The following is a 24,513-nucleotide window of genomic DNA, read 5'->3' as shown; positions in this document are numbered from 1 at the left end:
GTGAATTGTGGGACAGTGGTATCGTTATGTCCTGAAAAGACTCTGAGGGCAGAATAAAATTCACATATGCCAATTTATAGGTATAGCTACAAATGTACCGTATTTTTCGCCCCATAGGGCGCACCCGCCCATAAGGCGCACCTAGTTTTTTTGAGGGGAAACAAAGAAAAAAAATTTATTTCCCCCTCAAGGCGCGAGGCTGGGGCGGGGGAAGCTCGGGCTTCCCCCGACCCCAGCCCCCAGAACAGGCTGCTCTCCACAAGCCGTGGAAGCCCTCCCGCTTGCGCAGAGCTACCCGAAGCCCCGGCACGACTGCTCAGCGCGCCGGGGCTTCGGGGTGCAGGCAGCTCTGCGCAAGCCGTGGGAGCCGAGGGGGGGGGAAACTCCCACGGGCTCCCACGGCTTGCGGATAGCTTCCTGAAGCCTGGAGAGGGAGAGGGGTCGGTGCGCACCGACCTGCATTCAGCGAAAGCCTGCATTCGCCCCATAGGACGCAGGCACATTTCCCCTTCATTTTTGGAGGGGGAAAAGCGCATCCTATAGGGCGAAAAATACGGTAAGTTTCAGAGGGAAAACTGCCTTATAAGCAACATATGAAAAGTTTTTAGAGGGGAGGGGGGAGGAGCAGGAGACCAGGGCCTGCCATAAAGACCCACTGCTGGGACCCTCTGGGCCACCCCCTAATGATGCCCCTGTTGCGGGACTATTTTCATGTTACACTTTCCACTGAGCGCTACCACAAGCAGAAGCAAGTCTAGAAAACATGAATATTCTCAGAATAGGGGTAACTTCCTTTTTTTGTTTTGTTTTGTTTTCTTGTTCCTGTATCTTCAGAAGGAGATCTGATTCTGAGTGCTTCTTTTTTTTTAAAGTACAGTATGTATAAAGAAGACTAGAGAAAAGTTCCAAAGCTTCCATATCCTACAGAAGTTCACTGCAACCCTTACACAAGTTTGCCTTCGGATCACAACAAAGAAATAGCTATGAACTCAAGAGTGGAGAACTGGACAAATTTTGTTTGTCTCAAAGTCAAGTCCTGCTATTAAGATGCCTTCTGCAAAATGGAAACATACACAGAACTTCTTTGAGTGACAATGTGATTTAAGTGAGCAACACTTTTTTTGGAGGAAAGGTGATCTAGGTGGAGGAAAGATCAGAACCTCACACCAGTTACACCCATATTCTAATTGCAATCAAGTGCTATTGTAGTCATTAATTAAATGTTCAAAACACCCATGTGAGGCAATTCTCAGTCCTCATTCTACAAATGAGTTCACTGAGCAGCAGATAGCCTAGAGAAGAAGCAAGGCTGGGGCAGATTTGAGAACACAGCAAGACACCGACAGAGTCACACTTGACTTCGGAGGAAGTTGCTTTACATGAAGTCAGATTATTGGTCCATCTAGCTCAGAACTGTCAACACTAACTAGGAGTGGCTCTGCAGGGTTTCCCAGTCCTATCTGGAAATGCCAGGGATTGAACTTGGGATCTTTTGCATGCAAAGCAGATGATCTACCACTGAGCTACAGTCCATCCCCAAGAGAAGACTTTGCAAAAATGAAGGGATTGGTAAAAGGGAAGTTGAAAAGCAGAGCCAGGAAGGTAAAATCTTTCCAGAATTCCTGTGAACTGTTCAAAACCATAATAATAGAAGTCAGGAAACAATACATACCGTGTATCAGAAAAGGTACTGCCAGAACTAAGAGGATGCCAGCATGATTAATGAGCAGAGTGAAGGAAGCTGTTATAGAGGCAAGAAGGCTCCCTTAAGAAAATGGAAATCTTATCCAAATGAGAATGAAAAGGAACACATATATTTTCCAAAAAAACAGTGCAAGTAGACAACAAGGGATGCAAAAAATAATTTGAGAAGCACACTGCTTCTCACAAGTAGTGAGAAAAAAATCACAAAGACAAACAACAAAAAATTTCCTCAGGTATGTTAGAAGCAGAAAACCAGCTGAGGACTGGGCTGGACCTTCGGATGGCAAGGGAGTCAAAGGTGTGATGAAAGAAGAAAAGGAGATTGCAAAGAAGCTGATTGATTTTTTTCTTTTTCATTTGTCTTCACAGCAGAAGTTGTAGGGTAGATCCTGTGCCTAAATTAGCTTTCTCAGAATGGAAGTCTAAAGAACTGAGACAAACAGTAGTGACAAGAGATGAAGTTCTAGGTCTTACTGTCAAATCAGAAACTGACAAATTATTGAGTCTGGATAGCTTCCACCCAAGTCTTCTTTAAAAAGCTCAAATGGGAAATTTCTGATCTTATAACAAAAATATGCAACACGTCCCTAAGATCCGTCTCCCTACTTGAGGACTGGAGAGTGGGCAAAGTAACACCAATTTTTAAACAAGGCTCCAGAGAGGATCCAGGAAATTACAGACCAGTTTGCTTAATTTCTTCTTTTCTGGGAAAACTAGTGGAAATCCTTGTTAAAGATAGTACTACCTGGGATAGAAGAAAAAGTCTTGCTGAAGCAGAACCAGCATGGCTGCTCTAAAGGTAGGTCCTGTGTTCCTTAACTTTTAAGAGTTTGGGGTTTCTTAAAGTGACAGCGAGCATATAAACAGAGGTGACCTAGTTAATACTGCAAGCAAAGACTTTTGACTAAGCTTGGCAGTCATAAGATAAGAGAAGTACCTCAGAAGCTAGTTAAGGAACAAGAAGCAGAGAGCAGGAACAAACGGACAAGTCTCCCAACAGAGGGATGTAGAAAGGAGAGCGTCCCAAGGGTCGGTATTGGTACCTGCATTTCTTAACTTATTCATAAATAATCTATAGAGTAAGGGATGAGCAGTGAGGCCACCTTAAAGAAAAAGGGGTTGTGAAGAGCTCCGAAAGAATCTCTCCACACTGGTCGAATAGGCAGTAAAATGGAAAATGCTGTTCAATGTAAGCAAGTGTGAAGTAATGCAGTCATAGTTACCGGTAATAGCTAAATGAAGATGTTAGCCCATGTGCAGCAGCTGTGAAAAGAGTGAATTCCATGTTTGGGATCATTAGAAAAGTAACTGGGGAAAAACCAACCCTGACATTATACAAATCTATGGTGTGACCACATTTGGAATACTGTGCACAGTTCTGGTTACCTCACCTCAAAAAGGATATTGCAGAACTGGAAAAGATATAAAAAACCACAACTAAAATGATCAAGGGGCTAGAGCGAAATCCCTAGGAGGAAAGGTTACCACACTGGGGGCTTTTTAGATTAGAAAAAAGGCAAGTAAAAGCATAGAGATATATAAGATTATGCCCTGGGTGGAGAAAGCAGACATGGAGAAGTTCTTATCCTGTCTCATAATACTAGAATTCAAGGCCATTCAAGGAAAATGAATGTTGGAAGATTAAGAATCATAGAATCATAGAATCCTAGAATCCTAGAGTTGGAAGAGACCACAAGGGCCATCGAGTCCAACCCCCTGCCAAGCAGGAAACACCATCAGAGCACTCCTGACATATGGTTGTCAAGCCTCTGCTTAAAGACCTCCAAAGGAGGAGACTCCACCACACTCCTTGGCAGCAAATTCCACTGGAAGTAAAGGAAGTACTTTACTATTATTTATTACATTTGTATACCACGCTTCATTGGTAAATCTCAGGGCACTTCACAGCATAAAAATTTAATATAAAAACGCAATACATAATAAAACAAGTACCCAAACAAAATGAAACAACCCCCTCCCCCTTTCACACAGTGCATTGTTAACCTATGGAACTTGCTCCCAAGAGACAGCCATGGCCACCAAGATGTTCAGCTTCAAGCAGGCATTCGACCAGTTCATGGAGGATAAGGCTATCAATGGCTGCCCAGCATGACTTTCTGCCTCCCTAGGCCAGGGGCTGGGAATCACAAGCGAGGAGAGCGCTGTTGTGCTCAACTCCTGCCTGCCGGCTTCCGGCTGGCCTCGGGGAGAGCAGAGGGATGGACTAGGTGGGTCTTTGATCTGATCCAGCGAGGCACTTCTTATGTCCTCTTTATCTCAATTCGTTTGGTGGACCCTAAGAATTAAAAGTATTAAATGGCAGGTCAGCACTGGCTGAGGAGGGGCCATTGCTGGAGAAAAGGCGGCACGCGCAAACTGAATTAAGCCGTGTGGCAGATCCTCTGCACAAAGAAAACACTCAGAATTGAACGGTAGAAACAAAGTTCATTCACTTTTTATGCAGGGCTCCCAGAAAACAAAGTGATACAAAAGCAAGGCATATTTTACACTGACATTTGGAAGTAGGGTGGGAGCCCCTCAACAACAGACCTGTCCTCCCCAGACATGCATGTTTTAACTGCCTTGTTCACTTCAGAGTTGGCTGCAGTCTTAATGAATGAGTCTGACCTCCCACAGCCTAGTCTGCGCGTCATCGAGACCCTTTTCTCCCTCTGAAGACGTATGGCATTCCGGCGCTCCGTGAATAACCCAATTCATTCAAGAAGCGGCAGCACGAACTCACCCTGGCCTTCTCGGCATGAATTAGCAACTATTACAGTCAATGTGGTCTCTGCCAGCTATTGACAAACTGAACTGAGGGTGATTGTTTGCTTTTACACACAGACAAACCTCTAGAGTTTGATTCCTCTGGCATTCACATTTAAAAATGAGGCCACCATATGCACAAGAACTGACGCTGCCGCAATTTGCTGCTGGAGAGAAAGGCAGGAGCTACAGATTTCTGAAAAAGGAACCATCTTGACAATGCCCCCTTTTTTCTCAATGAAATAAATTTTCTGAAATTCTACAGCACCCCCAACCCTTCCCTGCAACGCAGTATTTAAGAATGTTGCTACTATGTACGCAAAGGCCCCAGAGACTCAAGGTCACCACTAGTTCTCTACCTGATCATGAGGTTGCCTTAGGCAAAGTCATAATCTTGGTGCACCTAACCAAGTCTTGTTTAATTGGAACTTTATGCATACAATGTATGTTCCTTACCACTGAGCTACGGACCTCTTCTAATCCAGAACCACCAGCCTGGGACTCAAACCTGCAGCCCTGGCTTCCACCTTGAGCCTGCTCTGCTTTTGCCATGTTCTCAGATGCATCTTTCACAGGGCTTTGAAAAGAGACTCAATAAGCTATGTTCAGGAGAGCTTTTGGCAGGAAGTGAAAGCAGCACGCAAAACCAGAAATGCCCCACCTGACTTCTTCCCAGAAGCAGTTTACAGTGGCTTCACCACAAGCTTCAAAAGAGCCCACAGTGAGAGATGGATTTATGAAGCTTTTCTACTGCTTAATATAAAAATGTTGCAACATTCAATAAAAGTTCCTAAAAACGAGATTTAAAACAAAATGCAACTGTGTTATCACAAACCAAACTGAGAAGTACAAAGCAAACAAGAACGTTAAAAGCTTGATAAAAATGTAAGTAAATATGTTTGGTGTTCAAAGGTCATTACTGTCTCAGCCTGAGCCAATTTAAAGAGTCAGGGAAGCCAATTTTAGTTTGCAGCCCAATAATCCTAAATGCTCTTGATACGCATAAGCTTTGTGCTGCATTGTACCTGCTAAAGGAAGCATATGATCATAGAATCCTAGAATCATAGAGTTGGAAGAGACCACAAGGGCCATCGAGTCCAACCCCCTGCCAAGCAGGAAACACCATCAGAGCACTCCTGACATATGGTTGTCAAGCCTCTGCTTAAAGACCTCCAAAGTAGGAGACTCCACCACACTCCTTGGCAGCAAATTCCACTGTCAAACAACTCTTACTGTCAGGAAGTTCTTCCTAATGTTTAGGTGGAATCTTCTTTCTTGTAGTTTGGATCCATTGCTCCGTGTCCGCTTCTCTGGAGTAGCAGAAAACAACCTTTCTCCCTCCTCTATGTGACATCCTTTTATATATTTGAACATGGCTATCATATCACCCCTTAACCTCCTCTTCTCCAGGCTAAACATGCCCAGCTCCCTTAGCCGTTCCTCATAAGGCATCGTTTCCAGGCCTTTGACCATTTTGGTTGCCCTCCTCTGGACACGTTCCAGTTTGTCAGTGTCCTTCTTGAATTGTGGTGCCCAGAACTGGACACAGTACTCCAGGTGAGGTCTGACCAGAGCAGAATACAGTGGCACTATTACTTCCCTTGATCTAGATGCTATACTCCTATTGATGCAGCCCAGAATTGCATTGGCTTTTTTAGCTGCCGCGTCACACTGTTGGCTCATGTCAAGTTTGTGGTCAACCAAGACTCCTAGATCCTTTTCACATGTACTGCTCTCAAGCCAGGTGTCACCCATCTTGTATTTGTGCCTCTCATTTTTTTTGCCCAAGTGCAATACTTTACATTTCTCCCTGTTAAAATTCATCTTGTTTGTTTTGGCCCAGTTCTCTAATCTGTCAAGGTCGTTTTGAAGTGTGATCCTGTCCTCTGGGGTGTTAGCCACCCCTCCCAGTTTGGTGTCATCTGCAAATTTGATCAGGATGCCCTTGAGTCCATCATCCAAGTCGTTGATAAAGATGTTGAATAAGACCAGGCCCAAGACAGAACCCTGTGGCACCCCACTAGCCACTCTTCTCCAGGATGAAGAGGAACAATTGATGTTTTGGAGGACATACTAAATTCATTTATACACAAAGAGTACCTTCCCAATGATTTTCCCAATTCCAATCTCTAATTAGAATACAAAATTAACTCCTCCTATTGCTTTTAGAATATTTTTCCTCACTCAGTGCTGCATGGATGCATAAGCAGAACACAGCCAGTTTATAAGCATTTTTGTTATAGGATGTTTTTTTCTTTTTAAAAAAGCTCAGAATTATTACATCAATGTGTTGTGCTGTGGACTTTTTTAATAATATCAATTTCCAGATTTGAGCACTGGGCTTTTAGCAAGTTCTGATTTAAACACAAGGGTGGGGGCTTAAAATAAGTAGAAGCCCTTAAGGGAGTTTATTTTGCAATGATAACACAGTTCTATTTTGTAAAAGATTTAATATACATCTTTTTGTTTTGAACTAAAGAACACACAAATAATGTCTTGTTCCCAAACAGATTCACCCTGAAGAACATCCCTATTATTGTATAGCAGAAACAAAACCTTACAAGTGTCTGCCTAAGTTTGTTAGTTTATGGTGAAGTTTGGCAAATGGCACCAACTTCCCATTGTAGGGGTGGGGGACCAAGGAGGATGGTCTCCCCACAGAGATGTTTGGAATCCAATGGATTTCTGAATGCTCTGTCCTGGGGATTTTCTGGTGGATAGAACTGATGGTCCTGCTCCAGAGAGACACAGATATGATCGCTCCTGAATGCCCTCTCCAACACCGTGGAGAGCATTCAGCTCCTGGTATACAGTACTGGGGAACTACATGCGATGAAACAGACCAGAAGATAGCTAGAGCACAATTGTGCCTACTGCATGGCAAAGGCTTGCGTCGCTACTTCCAACTCATCCTTGTGAGAACAGCCAGCTTGGTCAAGACTGAAACTTTCCTTGTTGGGTAGAATTGCAGCAGTAAAAATGAATGTATTGCCAAAGATGCTGTTTTTGTTTCAAACCCTTCAGATTGTGGACAGAGCTGAATGTTTTGGTAAATGGCAGAAGGATATTTCGAAGTTTGTTTGGCAGGGCAAAAAGCCCCGAATAAAATTTAAAATACTAACAGATGCAAAAGAAAGAGGGGGGTTTGCCCTGCGGGACTTAAGGTTATATTACGAAGCTGCAGCCTTCTGCTGGATGAAAGATTGGTTGTTATTGGAAAACACAGACGTCCTAGATCTAGAAGGGTTTGACAATGCTTTTGGGTAGCATGCATATTTGTGGTACAACAAGGTTAAGATTCATAAAACATTCAAAAACCATATTGTCAGAAAAGCAATATTTATGGTCTGGATAAAATACAAAGACTTATTAGAAAGTAAGACCCCGAGGTGGCTATCACCAGTGGAGGCCAAGGCCCGAAAAAGACCCAATATGGAGACCGGTTGGTTGAAATATGGGGAAATGTTAGAAAAAATAGGCGATAATTGGAGATTACAGAGCTATGAAAAAGTAAAGCATAAGGTGCAAGACTGGTTTCATTATGCTCAAATTCAAGAGATTTTTAAATTGGACAAAAAAACAGGATTCCAGGTGGAAAAATCGAAACTAGAGACAGAACTGTTAGAACCAAAGACAAAGGTACTTTCGAGAATGTATAACTTGCTGCTTAAATGGAACACCCAGGACGAGACAGTTAAATCCGCCATGATAAAATGGGCTCAAGACATTGGGCACAACAACATGTTTGAAGACTGGGAAAGGTTATGGACCACCGGTATGAAATTCACGGCATGTAGTGCCCTGAAAGAAAATATTTTGAAAATGATATATAGGTGGTACATGACCCCAGTCAAGCTTGCTAAAATATACCATTTGTCTGATAATAAATGTTGGAAATGTAAGGAGGCGGACGGGACATTCTTTCACCTCTGGTGGACCTGCCCAAGGGTAAAGGCTTTTTGGGAAATGATTTACAATGAGTTAAAAAAGGTATTTAAGTATACCTTTCCTAAGAAACCAGAGGCCTTCCTTCTGGGCATTGTTGGCCAGAAAGTGTTAAAGAAGGACTCTATGGCACCATTCCCTACCCCCCAGCATCCGCTGCCTGAGGTGACTATGTCATTCTCCCTTATGGTAGGGCCATCCCTGGATGATGTGCTAGTGCAAGAATAGTCAACACAGTGCCCTCTAGATGTTGTTGCACTGTTTAATATTTATAGTCTTCCAAGGCAGAGCAGGCTCTATACTGTGTATGATTGAATTAGGCCCCAGCTTTCATTTAAAAGGAAATGCTGAAGTTCTGACCATACCTGTTATAGATAATAAGCCTGAAAACAAAATGGCAAAACAAATGAGCACATTTTATAGAAGCCTGAGTCAATATTAAATGCATGCATCAATTCTAAGTGTTGAAAGTTTAAAGCAGTATTTACAGAAATGTATGTCATAACTACTGGTCCAATATAATGATGCACTTGGGGGTAGGGGGCAGACAATGGTTCCTGATGTTATTTCCCCCTCAGAAGTGCCCCCTTTGCTTTTTAAATGAGTTCCGACAACCTACACACTAGTAGCACCTACCCCCAAAAAATGAAAAATACGAAACCTTACTGGTTTTCCTTAATCAATGACACAAGTCTAAGGCCATGTTTGAATGTAGCAAAAGGAATTTAAAACCTGTGCACCTCTTAAAACAATTTTTTAAAATGCTTGCATCTCTGAGTCAGTATTTACTGCATACCTTCTCCTATCATAGAACACACTATTACTCATTGACTGCCAGTCTTGAAATGTACAGCTTATAATCGGGACAAACTGATTGTACAACTGACAAACTTCTCTGGCATTGTGCTGGGGTGACAGAGATGCTGACTTTAGTGATACAGAGACGTTTATACTAATCCTGAAGAGCTTCAACAGAGAGCAAGAATCCAGTGCACCTGGTCCAACAAGACAACTGTCAAGTTTACTTGTTAGCTGAAAATCTTCATTACTCCACATAACAGGGGGAGGCAATGAGAATGCAGCTGGGCTTCTCCAGTTCACAAGATGAATCTGCCGAGCTGGCAGCAAAGGAGGGGAAAGAAATCAAAGATTTGACTTGTAAACCAAGCACTGTTGAACCAAAACTGCTGAGAGAGGATAAACAAGGAACCTAATGATCACATACATAAACAGTAAATGCCTGTACTTCCATCAAAAAGTTTAGAAATCATTCAACTGTTCTGCACTAGCAAGGTATCTATTAAAGCATGGGTAGGCAAACTAAGGCCCGGGGGCCGGATCCGGCCCAATCGCCTTCTCAGTCCGGCCCACTTGTGGTCTGGGAATCAGCGTGTTTTTACATGAACAGAATGTGTACTTTTATTTAAAACGCATCTCTGGGTTATTTATGGGGCATAGGAATTTGTTCACCCCCCCAAAAAAAAAGTATAGTCCAGCCCCCCACAAGGTCTGAGGGACAGTGGACTGGCCCCCTGCTGAAAAAGTTTGCTGACCCCTGATTTAAAGTGAAAAGCACAAGGACCAAGGAGGGTAATTACTACTACTACTACTACTACTACTACTACTACTACTACTATTTACTTACACTTCATGCTAAAATCCTAGGGCAGGTTACAATATTAAAATACAACATTAAAAACAGTTTAAAATAATTTACAATCACAAAAACTAGGTGCGTCCTAAAAACATACACCTCAAGTGGTGCTTCTTCAGCATTTGTTGGATGGAAGCTGTACAATGAAGGTGCCAAATGCGCCTCAAGAGAGAAAGAATTCCACAGAGTGTGTGCCCTCCTTGGGCCGCCAGCCCATGAGCCTCTGAGGGTGGAGAACACCGAGAGGATATGCATGGAAGGAGGCAGCCTGAGTCAGTTAAAAGATGCTGCTCACAGATTTTGAATTCAAAGGTCTTCCAAGTAAATCTTCGTGCTTGGCTGCTTAGCCCGTGGCTACCTGGATCCTCTGTAGAATGAGAGAAGAAGCTAAATCCCAGGCAGCTATACCTCACAAGGTCATTGTAGGGATTAACTGAGGAGGGGGATGAAACATGTACTCCTTGGAGGAAAAGATGGGATATAAATGCAATAAATAAGCTCTTCTGCTGACCTGCTATGAAAGCTGGAGCAGCCAGCCAGATTGAGATGTCAGTTACCCACCTGGCATCCAGAGATCTCCATGTGGTCACAACTGGGCCTGTGCCAGTCGCAAAATGTGCCTGGCTAATTTCAAACACATATAATATATACATGTATGTATTTGTAAATATTAATTATTCAAATGACTTGTGGTTTTGGTCACAACTGCAGGGGCAGAACCCCATTTATGTTTGTGGTGTCCAATTAAGAATTGCTATTAAAAATGGGGTATCACCAATGTGTCATGTGAATTGTGTATTAGTTTATGAATTTTTTTTTAAAAAGCGTAAAGTGCTGCTGAACTGAAAAAATGCAACTAGCCATTCTGTTTTTGCACCCATAACCTAGGTACCAGGAGTCATGTGGCAAGTAGCTTTTCTATCCCAGATTCTAACATGGGATAAAAGGATCATAACCCAACTCCCTTTCCAGAAGAGATCTACTATGACATAAGGTTGAAAAAAAGAGTAAAGGTAAAAGACCCCTGGGTCAAAGGTGACTATGGGGTTGCAGCGCTCATCTCGCTTCAGGCCGAGGGAGCCGGCGTTTGTCCAGACAGCTTTTCTGGGTCATGTGGCCAGCATGACTAAACTGCTTCAGGCACAACGGAACACCGTGATGGAAGCCAGAGGGCATGGAAATACCTTTTACCTTCCCCTCATAGCAGTACCTATTTATCTACTTGCACCGGCATGCTTTCGAACTGCTAGGTTGGCAGGAGCTAGGACAGACATATGAGCACACCAGCCAACAACATCAGGAGAGGAAAGGCAAGCAAAGAAAGAAGAGGCTGCAGAAAACATTAAACATAAGAACCGCCTGCAGAATCAGGCCAGAGGCCTATCTAGTCCAGCATTCTGTTCCCACAGTGGCCAACCAGAAGCCTGTGGGAAACCCGCAAGCAGGATCCGAGCAGAAGAGCAACACTCTCCCCTTCTGTGACTTCCAGAAACATACTGCCTCAAACACTCAAAGAGATCAGAGAGGAAGTAGGGCAGTGTGAAATGATGCGGCCCATACAATATTTTTCACTGAAAGCAATGGGTAGTATTGAACAAAGTCTTACTCAGAGTAGACCCAAGTTAGGTCCATTAATTTCAAAAGGTCTACACACTGAGTAAACTTTGTTGAATATCAGCCAGTGTCCCTAAATTTCACTACTACTGTTGTTGTTTAGTCAATTAGTCGTTTCTGACTCTTCGTGACCCCATGGACCAGAGCACGCCAGGCACTCCTGTCTTCCACTGCCTCCCGGAATTTCGTCAAATTCATGTTGGTCACTTCTATAACACTGTCCAACCATCTCGTCCTCTGTCATCCCCTTCTCCTTGTGCCCTCAATCTTACCCAACACCAGAGTTTTTTCCAGAGTCTCTTCTCTTCTCATGAGGTGGCCAAAGTATTGGAGCCTCAGCTTCACAATCTGTCCTTCCAGTGAGCACTCAGGGCTGATTTCCTTCAGAATGGAGAGGTTTGATCTTCTGGCAGTCCACGGGACTCTCAAGAGTCTCCTCCAGCACCATAATTCAAAAGCATCAATTCTTCGGCGATCAGCCTTCTTTATGGTCCAGCTCTCACTTCCATACATCACTACAGGGAAAACCATAGCTTTAACTATATGGATCTTTGTCGACAAGGTGATGTCTCTTATTTTTGAGATGCTGTCTAGGTTTATCATCGCTTTTCTCCCAAGAAGGTAAAATCTGTCACTGCTTCCAGTTCTTCCCCTTCTGTTTGCCAGGTGATAGGACTAGTGGCCATGATTTTAGTTTTTTATGTTGAGCTTCAGACCATATTTTACACTCTTCTCCTTCACCCTCATTAAGAGATTCTTTAATTCCTCCTCACTTTCTGCCATCAAAGTTGCCATCAAAGTTGTGTCATCTGCATATTTGAGGTTATTGATATTTCTTCCGGCAATCTTAATACCGGCTTGGGATTCATCCAGTTCAGCCTTTCGCATGATGTATTCTGCATATAAGTTGAATAAGTAGGGAGATAATATACAGCCTTGTCGTACTCCTTTCCCAATTTTGAACCAATCAGTTGTTCCATATCCAGTTCTAACTGTTGCTTCTTGTCTCATATAGAGATTTCTCAGAAGACAGATAAGGTGGTCTGGCACTCCCATTTCTTTAAGAACTTGCCATAGTTTGCACAATTTATTTATTTTTTGCTTTGTAATCTTTCAAAAAATAAGATAAAAACTAACTAGATATTCAATTGTTGCACCCATAACCCAGGTTTGAGGAGCCATTTGGCAAATAGCTTACACATGAGAGCTTTTAGCACTGAAAAGGAGGGAGGGATAGTGCAAGAGCCCAGGGACAGGCGAGGTTTAATCTCCACGGTTTCATTGAAACACAACTTCTCTCTTTTATAGAGAATATAACGGGGGGGGGGGGAGCCCAAACCATTCTTCCCCTGTACTTTTCCACCCAAACAATGAAGAATGTATTTCTTCATTTCTGGGATATATGTATTGCCCATTCACAGAAGTCCTCTGAGCAGTTGACAAAACAACTTTAAGAAGCTATTTTTTACCCAATATGGGTTACATCTGACCACAGAGATTCACCAGGAAAAAAGCAGCTTTAAAAAAAGCAAATTTCAAGAGAGGGGAGAGAAGAGAACAGGGCTTCACAGCGCACCCTCCCACTCATGCTGAATTTTATTTAATATCCCGCCTACTAACCAACAGTTCTCAAGGCAGCTTACAATACATGAAAATACAGTACAAACATAGTAAATTAAAGTAAGAACAATGAGCTTTAGCAGTACTCCTTAGTAAAAATAGAATTTTAATCAGCATCAAATTTCTTACAGCTCAGCCGAAAAATGGGAGGGGACTTCCAGAGATAAGGGGTGACCACAGAGAAGGCTCTGTCTATGGGACTCACCCACCTCACTAAAGAAAATGGGTGAAATAATAACCAACCCCAGTGAAGATATTCACTACTGGAGCAATCTCACATGCCTGCAGCTGCTGCCCAGGGGACCTGCTGGAGATGGAGCCTCTACTGGACCTCAGGACCAGGACCTGCCTGCAGCTGTGCAAGTAAGGCAGAGACCAGGACCCTGGGCAGGCAGGCAGCATGGGAGACACCTGCTGCCCGAGGTGGGCACCCACCAGTTGCTGGGGCAGCTCTAGAAAGCCTGCCAACTGCAGGGCCACCACCAAAGGGGAGACAACAAAGGGGCTTGTCCCTCTGGGGGTGGAACGAGGGTGTGGGCCTTATGGTTTTAATGAGGATGGGGTTTTAACTTAGGGGGGTGTTGCTTATGGGGGGGTGGAATTGTTCTTAAGTGTTCATTTGTTTTTCGTATTTGTATTTTTTTGGTTTTATAAGGCTGATTAATATTCAACAGCCTTTTAAATGTGTTTTGGGGAAGGGGGTTGTTGTTGTATTAACTATTTACTTGTGTTTTACCTTGTATTTTTATCTGATGAATCACCCTGAGATCTTGTGATGAAGGGCGGTATATCAACCTAACAAATAATTCATAACAAATACAGCAGTTGGTCCTTCATATCCTAAACTGTTTAGGGCTTTAAATGCTAAAACATAAAGCCACCCACCCGGCTGCTTTTTGGGCAGACTCACTTGCACTCTAGACACTTGTCCCTCTTGGCTGATAAAAACCATCAGGGAGGGAACAGCTGGCTGGGCCAGGAAGGTGGTCAGTGCCTCTGGCTGGAGAGGTTGCACGCGGCTAAAGAGGAAGCCAAGACAGCAAGCGGGATCCATCCACTCGCTTCTTTAGCCACGCGCAACCTCTCCAGCCAGGAGAGGCTGCGTGTGGCTATGGGAGAAGCCAAGACAGTGAGCGGGATGGATCCCACTCACTGTCTTGGCTTCTTTGCTCTTTGGGGATGGGGGGGGAATAAGATTTCCCCCTCTAAAAACTAGGTGCGCCTTATAGTCCGGTGCGCCTTATAGTCCGGTGCGCCTTATGGATACGGTATTTCTCCTATGGTTGTTGTCCAGAATAGTTGGATTTTGGGGCACTCCCACCACATGTGGAGATATGTGCCTGTGGAGGTGAACCCTCTCCAGCATTTTGGTGAGGTTCCTGGGCATATTAGCGCTAGTTTTCTTGGTGTTAGGTACCACCTGTACGTGAGTTTCCGAGTAAGTTCTTTTCTTTTCGTTGATATGGATTTAAAGGGGGGTTTAGACCACATTTTGGTCCATTGAGTGGGGTTAATCTCACAGCCTATGTCATCCTCCCATTGTTTTCTGATTGCGTCTAGGGAGTTCATGGGATTTTGAAGTAGTATTTTGTATTTTATGGTTTTATATTTTTATTTTACCTCCGAGTATAGGGCAGTATATAAATTCAATAAATAATAATAATTTGCTAAAGCATGTGATTTTTTGTGGCAATGACTAGTGGCGAAGACTGAGAAATGGAAACTGGAATAGACAGGAAAATGAGTAGAGAAAACACAGCATGTCCTTGTGCTAATCATCACCAGACAATATGCAGACTTTTATATGATTTCTCCACAACCATGGATGATGAGCTGGATAGCTCAGTTGGTTAGAGAATGATGCTGATGATGCCAAGGTTGCAGGGGATTGGACTAGATGATCCTCAGGGTCCCTTCCAACTCTATGATAGCTAGAAACCTGCTTTTGTAAAAAAAAATAAAAAATGAAACCACAAGATTCTCTGACCACTAAGTTCCATAACAAATATCTGGTTACCTGCTTGTGTTGTTTCCCATAGATTCATAGACATTGCTTTATTTTTCCTTCCATTGCTTAAAACTAATTTAGCAGTAACTGGCATGCTTGCTTTGCCAAATCAATTAAAAGTTTGTATTAATTATTATTTAACCCATCAATTACCACCCTCACCCCTTTAGGTCTCTAGGATCCTCTAGTGATAGCTGCTTTTGAAGATCACCTATGAAAAGTGAGATTATTAGTCCACCTATCCATGGTCTGCCTATTCTAACTAGCAGCAGCTCTCTAAGGTTGGAGTGAAAGGTACTCCTTGGTGTGATGGGGAAAACCTGCCTAAGACCCTGGAAAGCTGGCATCAATCAGAGGAGCTAGAGGGACAAATAATCTGGCCTTGTATGAGATCAGCTGCTGTAAAACAGCTTCCAATGTTACCAAAATGGACCTGGGCTGCTGATCTCTGCAGGCACATTTACTGCATCATTCTGCTTGGCTTGATTGTTGTGAGGACAGTGAGAGAAACTCTCGTGTTTATTTCTAAAATGGTGGAACACTGCAGTGACTTTGCCAGCTTATTTACACACAGGGCGCCATCTTTGTGAAATAGTTTACCTACGAAAAATAGAAACATAACCATGACAGGAAAACATTTTCTTCAGTTAGGGCTCCAATTTTCCATGCAGGGACCATGTTTTTGCAAACATGTGAAAATGAGGTGGCAAAAATCACTGCATGAGAATCTCAGAAACAAATACATCAGTGCGTCCTATGATGGTTTTCTAACAAAAGATTAACAGCTGATTTTTTTTTTGGAACCTGCCTTTTAAAAACCAATATGGCAATACCAAATGTTAGTTTGTATTTGTTCAGCCACAAATTAATCCCTAAACCTGCTGCCTTTTGTTAGCCCAACTTGACTGCATAAAACCAAAAGTCTGATTCTATGCATATTTACTGATGCATAGCTCATAGCTATGTGCGGCACAACATTACAAACTAAGACAGCAATTCTAAGTGTTCTTATTAGGAAGCAAATTTCAATGAGCTCAGAGGGAACTGCAACGTTTAGGCTTCGGCTAAAAGAATAACATCATGAGCACCAAAAAAACCAGCCAATAGCTTAAGCGGAAGAGGGACCCTGGTTTTTTAGTAGGTTTTTAGCCTTTATTTTGCCCAACAACAATTTACACACACCCAATAAATACCAGTTGCAATCTTGGCTAATTTCAGTAGAATTCAAGCATCCTCAGGGATGTCTTAACCATTATCTCTAGTGGCGCATAGCGGCACAGCACTGGGCTCCTAGCAGGCTCTTTTGCTGCGGGCTCTGCGTGAGTTCGGGGCCAAGCAAGGCACTGAGGCGGCTGCCCAGCTCCTCCCTGCGTGCCTGGGATTGGCGTAGGGTTGTCAGGGGGCCCGCCCAGCGGCTTCCGTTGTTGTTGGCACCGTGCTGAGAGAAGCTTTCTCTGGCTTCCTCCGGCTTTCAGAGAGGCTCTGAGTCCCCTGCCCCGAAAGGAGGAGGAGGAGGAGAAGGAGGTGGCTGCAGGTGAGGGGGGAAGCCAAGGACTAATAATAAATAATAATAATAAATTTTTATTTATATCCCGCCCTCCCCAGCCGAAGCCGGGCTCAGGGCGGCTAACAACACTAAAAAGTGCAACAATATAAAAACATCATAAGAATTAATTAAAATCAAAATTAATGGCAACCATAAACTAAAGTATTGTAAAGATTGCTGAAGGAGGGAGTCAGGCTGTGCCCTAACCAAAGGCCTGGTGGAACAGCTCTGTCTTGCAGGCCCTGCGGAAAGATGTCAAGTCCTGCAGGGCCCTTGTCTCTTGTGACAGAGCGTTCCACCAGGTTGGAGCCGCAGCCGAAAAAGCCCTGGCTCTAGTTGAGGCCAGCCTAACCTCTCTGTGGCCTGGGACCTTCAAGATGTTTTTATTAGAGGACCGTAAGTTCCTCTGTGGGGCATACCAGGAGAGGCGGTCCCGTAGATACCAGGAGAGGCGGTCCCGTAGATACTACGTCCCTCCCAGCCCCACATCCTCTTTTGCTGCCTCCTGGGCAGCTCCTCTTGCCTGGACAGGATCGTCGGTGATCGCACCCCCTGCCGTGCCACGCATGCTGCCCTATGGGCGTCGTGTGTGTGCCCTGCTCTACGGGCGCTGCCAAGAGGCTTCCTCTGCCGCTGCGCCTGCTCCCCACGCACCGCTTGGCAAGAGGGAGTTTTAATAGTTGGGTATGGGGTAGGATTTCTATTGAGTGCAGCTGATAAGGGTCCCTTGCTCTCCCCCCCCCCATGAAATTAAAAGGGGCGGAGGCGGGGGAGCCATTTCTATGATGTGGGTTGGATGAAGCATTGGTAGTTTGTGCGTCACCAGCCATCTGTCTCCACCCTTCACCCCTTGCCTACCACTTTTATATTCGGTATTTCTGATCTTGCAATGCAGTCTTGCGCTTTCATTTTGCAAAGGTCACCTTCCTGGGGCAGGCGATAATTAAAAGCAATATAAAGGTATAATTTCTGCAGCAATGATAATTGTATGTAAATGCACCTGAGAGTAAGCCCCATTGTATACAGAGTCAGATTTACTTCTGAGTAGTGCTGCAGGATGAAGGGACGCGGGTGGCGCTGTGGGCTAAAGCCTCAACGCCTAGGGCTTGCCGATCGAAAGGTCGGCGGTTCGAATCCCCGCGGCGGGGTGCGCTCCCGCTGTTCGGTCCCAGCGCCTGCCCACCTAGCAGTTCGAAAGCACCCCCGGGTGCAAGTAGATAAATAGGTACCGCTTACCAGCGGGAAGGTAAACGGCGTTCCGTGTGCGGCTCTGGCTCGCCAGAGCAGCGATGTCACGCTGGCCACGTGACCCGGAAGTGTCCCCGGACAGCGCTGGCCCCCGGCCAATAAATGTGAGATGGGCGCACAAACCCCACAGTCTGTCAAGACTGGCCCGTTCGGGCAGGGGTACCTTTACCTTTACCTTTTAGTGCTGCAGGAAGGCATAGGATATGGGAGGGGATGTCTGTCTCTCTTCTCTCACTGCTTACCTCTCTCCCCCACACCTCCAGTTTTATCTACTGATGCTAGTTGAAAGAAATCTGGTGCAAAACATGCCAGTGTAAAGGGACAAAAAGAGGCGTGTGGATGGTGGGGTTATTATTATTAATTTAATTTATATACTGCCCTATACCCCAAGGTCTCGGGGCGCTTCACTGAATAAAATCAAAATATAAAACCACAAAATACATAATCAAAACAAAAACAACTGTAATAACCCTCCACTCCCAAAAACCACATTTTAAAAGGGCATAGGATCATCACAACATTTAAAGTAAGACAATTAACAAAGCCACTAGTTGGAAAGCCCATGATCTCACAAATGTCTGCAGGAATATTTATTGGCAACCAAATTGGCTGGATGCCTTTCTGATACAGTTAAGCTGCATCCTAACTGTTCACTGGTTCTTTATGTTTCCTGTTTTCTTTTCCCAAGCAGAGATAACATGTAAGCATGGTATCAGCTCCCTAAAAATAGGTCAAGAACTCTGGGGAACCTTTCCTAAAAAAGGTCAACAGCTTTGTGGTCCCCCCCCCCTTAAAAAAGGTCGACAACTCTGGGAAACGCGGGGGCGGCGGAGGGATCTTTGCATCATGGTGCTGGATATGCTTAAGACAGCCCTGACCATCCTTTCTGTGTTTGGGATTACGTTCTAAATCAAAAGCAGCTTTAGCATTCTCTTAATTACTCCTGAAGATTTTAAGCAGCTGCCAACAGTACAGAAATGATTTGATCTTAATTATAATTGGCTAGGAAGGTAACCAAATAAGTGAAGCATGGTGCCTTCCTCAGCTAACGTTCAAAGCTTTCCTAAGTAGAATCCAGGTACAAACCTTTAGTCCAGGCACAAAGTTTGCACCAATGATCATTCCTAATTTGCTTTAGTTTGAAATCTAATCTATTTTCCCCCAGAGTAATCACTACAATTACTTATTACAATAAGTATTTCAATTTTGGTTGATCCAAATACTATTTGGATCATACTGACATAATTGTTTTGTGCTATGCAACTTCTTAACATTTACTGATTCCAGAATAAAGGCCCAGGGTTGCTTCTATTGAGAGCGGGGAAAGCTGGTTTTAGTGGAGCTGTAACATAGACAAGGTATCACTCTGAAATGGCACAACATAACAGAACAAATGTCTTCCATAATAACTTCCAGAACAAATGTCTGGGAATGTAGAAAAAAGCAAATGATGAAATAAAGAATATTAAGCATTTTTACACTAACTCCTTAGTCTGCATCCTAGCAACTATGAGCCTGAAACTGAAAGAATTGTGGAGTTGAAAAAACAGCAGGATTGAAGAACAAGTTATATTTTAAAAAGAATACAGAATAATAACAATTTAAGAATTCTGTAGAGTTTTTGGAGAATGTGGTTTTGTCCCCTGATCCATGGGATTAGCTGAAGACAGACCCTGTTCCATGAGTATTTATGGAGAAAATGGTTCCATTCTCTTCTCCGATAGGTTTTGTGGATGGCAGTGGAGCAAACAAAGTACAGTGGTGCCCCGCAAGACGAATGCCTCGCAAGACGGAAAACTCGCTAGACGAAAGAGTTTTCCGTTTTGGAGGTGCTTCTCAAAACGAATTTCCTATGGGCTTGCTTCGCAAGACGACAATGTCTTGCGAGTTCCTGCTGGTTTTTTCCCCTCCCCCCCCCTTTTCCTAAGCCGCTAAGCCGCTTATCAGCTGATCAATACAGCAACATAATTTTACGAAGGTCTATAGGTTTCAGATGTTCATGCATCATGCTTGTTCCCTGGAACCAGTTGCATTTTTAATAAAGAGGAAATATGCATTCTTTGATCAGACTAAAATGTCCTTTTAGTACAGCATATCGTTGCCTTCTGAAGCCAGAGAAAAACTTCTAAATAACCTACTGCAGGGACTTGATTCCCCATGGGTTGGGTGAATTCCCTGCAGAATCTGCAGCTACAGTTCTACTAACTGATGCCAGCAGTATATGAACCTGATCAGTCCCTTGGAGGGAAGGCCACTAGGACCTCCCATGTGCCAGTAAAATTTGAGCATAGCAAAACAAAATGTTAGGAGAGCCAACGCAGTGTAGCGGTTGTCACAATAAGACTGAGGAGACCCATTAAGCCATGAAGCTCACTGGGTGGCCATGGGTCACTCATTCTCTTTTAGCTTGATCTACATCACAGGACAGCTATGAGGAATTTGCTTTGAGCACATTGGAGGAAAAGCAGGATATAATAATAGGAAGTAAACAAAAGCAAGAACTTAGGCACCCCCCAACTGGGACAAACCAGGCAGTGGGCAGGGTATAAACAATAAAATTATTATTATTAATATCCTACTTCCCTCAGTGACCAACCAGACACTAAAAAACAAAACCTCAAGGAAGAGACCACAGCTCAGTGATAAAACACCTCCTTTGCATGCAGAAGGTCTGATGTTCCACCCTACTTATCTCAAGGCAGGGCTGGGAGAGCCCCTCTCTGAAATCCTGGAGATTTGCTGCTGGTCATTGTAAAGAATATTTTGCTACACAGACCGATGTCCTGATTCTAGATGTGGCAACTTCCCACGTTTCTATGTTCCTCTGAAGCAAGGGGTGGAAACAGAAGTATCTCCACCCCCCCCCCGCCCTGCCAACAACGGGTAATAAGAGATACACCGCGTTAGTACAGGAAGCTTCACTTCTCTCGGATGTCTAATAACAGTTTGGAGATCTAAGGCCTATGAGTTTCACACCCTTTGAAGCCCTAATTGCTGCCCGACCACGTGCTTTGAAAAAAAGAACTGATAAGGAGCAGGGACACCCCCCGACCCGTGGCCCCGGGGAGGAAGGGGCTCCCGCGGAGGGCCGCGTGGAAGCCCCGCAGAGTCCACAGGCACCGGGCTGCGTGAGGAAGCGGCACGGAGCGGAGGGGCTTCAGGGGCCGAGCGCAGGACCCCCTCCCCCACAAACAACTCACCAACTCATGGTCCCCCTTCTGGTCCGGCGCCTCTCCCGGAAATGCCTGCTCTCCCCGCGGTCCTGCTTCCGGAAGTGAGGTCGGGGCGAGGCGGGATGACGTCGCGCGTGAGGCGGGGTGGGGGCGGGGCCTGCCTCGCTCTTCGGGGGCGGGGCGTCCCGGGGGGGGCGAGAAGGAAGGGCGGCTGCCCCGGCCGCGCCCGCCCCTCTCCGGAGGCTCCTCTCCGGCCGCCCTCAGGCGCGCCGCGGGAGGGCTCCTTTCACGCGCACGCGCATCCTCTGAGGAATCACAGAGCAGAGACGGGGGGGGGGGGCGGCTATAAATGATTTTTGTTTTGTAAAAACTTGTATTATACAATATTGTGTAGATATATGTAATATTAAATAAAGTCATAAGTAGAAAAAAGGCAAGGACTAAATTTGTAAAAGGGGAATTGCACTGCACAGAGAGCTTTGAACTTCACCTCAGATTCAAATATGCAGTCATGGGGAAAAGAAAGTACAGTGGTACTTCGGGTTAAGAACTTAATTTGTTCCGGAGGTCCGTTCTTAACCTGAAACTGTTCTTAACCTGAAGCACCACTTCAACTAATGGGGGCCTCCTGCTGTTGCCGCACCGCCAGAGCACGATTTCTGTTCTCAACCTGAAGCAAAGTTCTTAACCTGAAGCACTATAGCAGCGTCTGTAACCTGAAGCGTCTGTAACCTGAGGTACCACTGTACACCCTCTTTGAATTCTGTGGTTTTACATCGGGCGTCAGCAAACTTTTTCAGCCGCGGGCCGGTCCACTGTTCCTCAGTGTGTGTAGTGCCAGTGTGGTGTAGTGGTTAAGAGCGGTAGTCTCGTAATCTGGGGAACCGGGTTCGCGTCTCCGCTCCTCCACATGCAGCTGCTGGGTGACCTTGGGCCAGTCACACTTCTCTGAAGTCTCTCAGCCCCACTCGCCTCACAGAGTGTTTGTTGTGGGGGAGGAAGGGAAAGGAGAATGTTAGCCGCTTTGAGACTCCTGAAGGGGAGTGAAAGGCGGGATATCAAATCCAAACTCTTCCTCAGACCTTTTGGGGGGCCAGACTATATTCTGGGGGCAGGGAATGAACGAATTCCTATGCCCCACAAACAACCCAGAAATGCATTTTAAATAAAAGGGCACATTCTACTCATGTAAAAACACACTGATTCCTAGACCATCCGCGGGCCGGATTTAGAAGGTGATTGGTCCAGATCCGGCCCCTGGGCCTTAGTTTGCCTACCCATGTTTTACATGTTACAATCATCTGCTCCTTAGTGGGTCTTAAGATTAGGCAAATACAACCTCAGATGAGCAATAACATATGACATTTCACAGCATACCATGATTTGTTTAACAGAAATAAAGCCAAAATGGAGAAGCCATGTGTGAAAAACATAAGTAAATCTTATGGAGAAGAGGAGGTTAAGGGGTGATATGATAGCCATGTTCAAATATATAAAAGGATGTCACATAGAGGAGGGAGAAAGGTTGTTTTCTGCTGCTCCGGAGAAGCGGACACGGAGCAATGGATCCAAACTACAAGAAAGAAGATTCCACCTAAACATTAGGAAGAACTTCCTGACAGTAAGAGCTGTTTGACAGTGGAATTTGCTGCCAAGGAGTGTGGTGGAGTCTCCTACTTTGGAGGTCTTTAAGCAGAGGCTTGACAACCATATGTCAGGAGTGCTCTGATGGTGTTTCCTGCTTGGCAGGGGGTTGGACTCGATGGCCCTTGTGGTCTATTCCAGTGTTTCCCAACCTTTTTTGGGCAAAGGCACACTTGTTTCATGAAAAAAATCTCGAGGCACACCACCATTACAGCCCCGTGATGTCAGCGCGCAGTGTCACGCCGGGAGGGACATGAATTGCTAGCAAATTACATAACCACCTCCTTGAGGGCTGGCTCATCTTCTCCGAAGGCAGAACCCCATTAATTAACAGGACAGACTCACACCATAGCCAAGACGAGGGGGGAAAATCTCAGTCATGCACAGTCATGCACATGTGGGGGCTAAATGAGGACGAAGACCGGGCAGAGAGCAGGGTTCAAATCACCCCACCTGGCCAGGACAATCCCTGGGTGCTCCCTTGGGCCACTCGCCTGACCCACCTCGCAGGGCTGTTGTTGCGAGGATAACACGGGGAGAACCACGCGCGCCCCCGGGAGCTCCTTGGAGGAGAAAGCGGGTGATGAATGCAATGCACGAAATATATGAGAGGCGACCAGGTTTTGCAGGTGAGGGGCCCCCGCCAGCCTCCGCTTCCAACACCCAGCGCAACGACGACGAAGTTTCCCCCCGGGCTCGGCTCGGGGAGCAGCGCTGCTCCCCCCAGCTCCCCTTCGCCCTCCCGGCTCTCTCTGCCGCCCACTGGGGACCCCCCTCACCTGCCAAGTCCGGAGCGCCGGTGGAAGTTGCATGCATGCATGCAGGGCGCCGCGTTGCCATTGCATTGCACTGCACTCCATGCAACACCTGCACGCATGCATTGCCTTGCACGCACGCCAAGGGGTCTCCCCGCGGTTCGATGCGTCCCCTCCGGCGCGGATGCAGCATTGCAAAAAGAAACACACACCCCGACGCAGCCCTACCTGGGGGGCAGCCTCCGCCTCCGCCGCTCCGCCTCCGCGGGGATCCCCGGGCTCCATCCTGTCGCCCGATCTCCGCGGGGGCGCAGGCAGGCTGCGCGGTTTCTGCGCGGAAGAGCCCCTGCCCGCCCGGCCGCTGCCGCTGCGCTTATTCCATGGCCGGGAGAAGAGCGCTTCAAACAAAACGCCCGGCCCGCCAGGCCACGCTGGGAAACGTAGTTTGCGCACCCCGCGCGGGCGCAGAGCCCAAGGGCGAGGGGACTACGGATCCCGGCAGCCCCCGCGCCGGGGACGGAGGGGGAGAGGCCGGGTGCAGGGATGGAGGGACGGGTGGGCGAGCGAGTGAGTGAGTGGCAGCCGCCAAGCCTTGGCTGAGAGCCAGGAAGGGCCTCCCCGGAGAAGGAGGAGGAGGAGGAGGGAGGCGCAGAGAGGGAGGGAGGGAGGGAACCCCAGGGGTCATCTAGTGACGGCGCCCCAATCGAAAATTTGACTTAAAAAAAAAATCTTTCGGATTTTTTAATTTTTCCCGCGGCACACCAGGCAACATCTCGCGGCACACTAGTGTGCCGCGGAACAGTGGTTGGGAAGCACTGGTCTATTCCAACTCTATG

At 45.7% G+C, this 24,513-nt stretch overlaps 1 protein-coding gene and 1 long non-coding RNA gene across 6 annotated transcripts in view; one reads left to right on the top strand and one right to left on the bottom strand.

Moving 5' to 3' along the window:
- The window catches only part of BIN3 (bridging integrator 3), a 147,682-nt gene extending 126,271 nt beyond the window's left edge, over window positions 1-21,411 (bottom strand). The window contains exons 1-2 of one of the 5 annotated variants that reach the window (XM_082200667.1): window positions 21,306-21,354; window positions 9,441-9,533 (exon numbers count right to left, since the gene is read on the bottom strand). Coding sequence is in view for 1 of the 5 variants with exons in the window: in XM_082200663.1 (XP_082056789.1) it covers window positions 21,306-21,313 (8 nt within the window). In the remaining 4 variants the exon portion in view is untranslated. Of the gene's footprint in view, window positions 1-9,410; window positions 9,534-21,305 lie in introns of all 5 variants that reach the window. The other 4 variants (XM_082200665.1, XM_082200664.1, XM_082200663.1 and 1 more) reach the window with 4 other exon arrangements.
- LOC309519647 lies at window positions 836-5,270 on the top strand. The gene is made up of 2 exons (XR_014213930.1): window positions 836-2,503; window positions 4,301-5,270. It is a non-coding gene; the product is annotated as an uncharacterized lncRNA (long non-coding RNA).
- Window positions 21,412-24,513: the final 3,102 nt, after the last annotated feature.

Source organism: Podarcis vaucheri, assembly GCF_965113315.1.
Source record: "Podarcis vaucheri genome assembly, chromosome: 15".
Classification (NCBI taxonomy): Eukaryota; Metazoa; Chordata; class Lepidosauria; order Squamata; family Lacertidae; genus Podarcis; species Podarcis vaucheri.
Note: the sequence above shows the minus strand (reverse complement) of the source record. Positions and strands in the feature narration are given on the sequence as shown.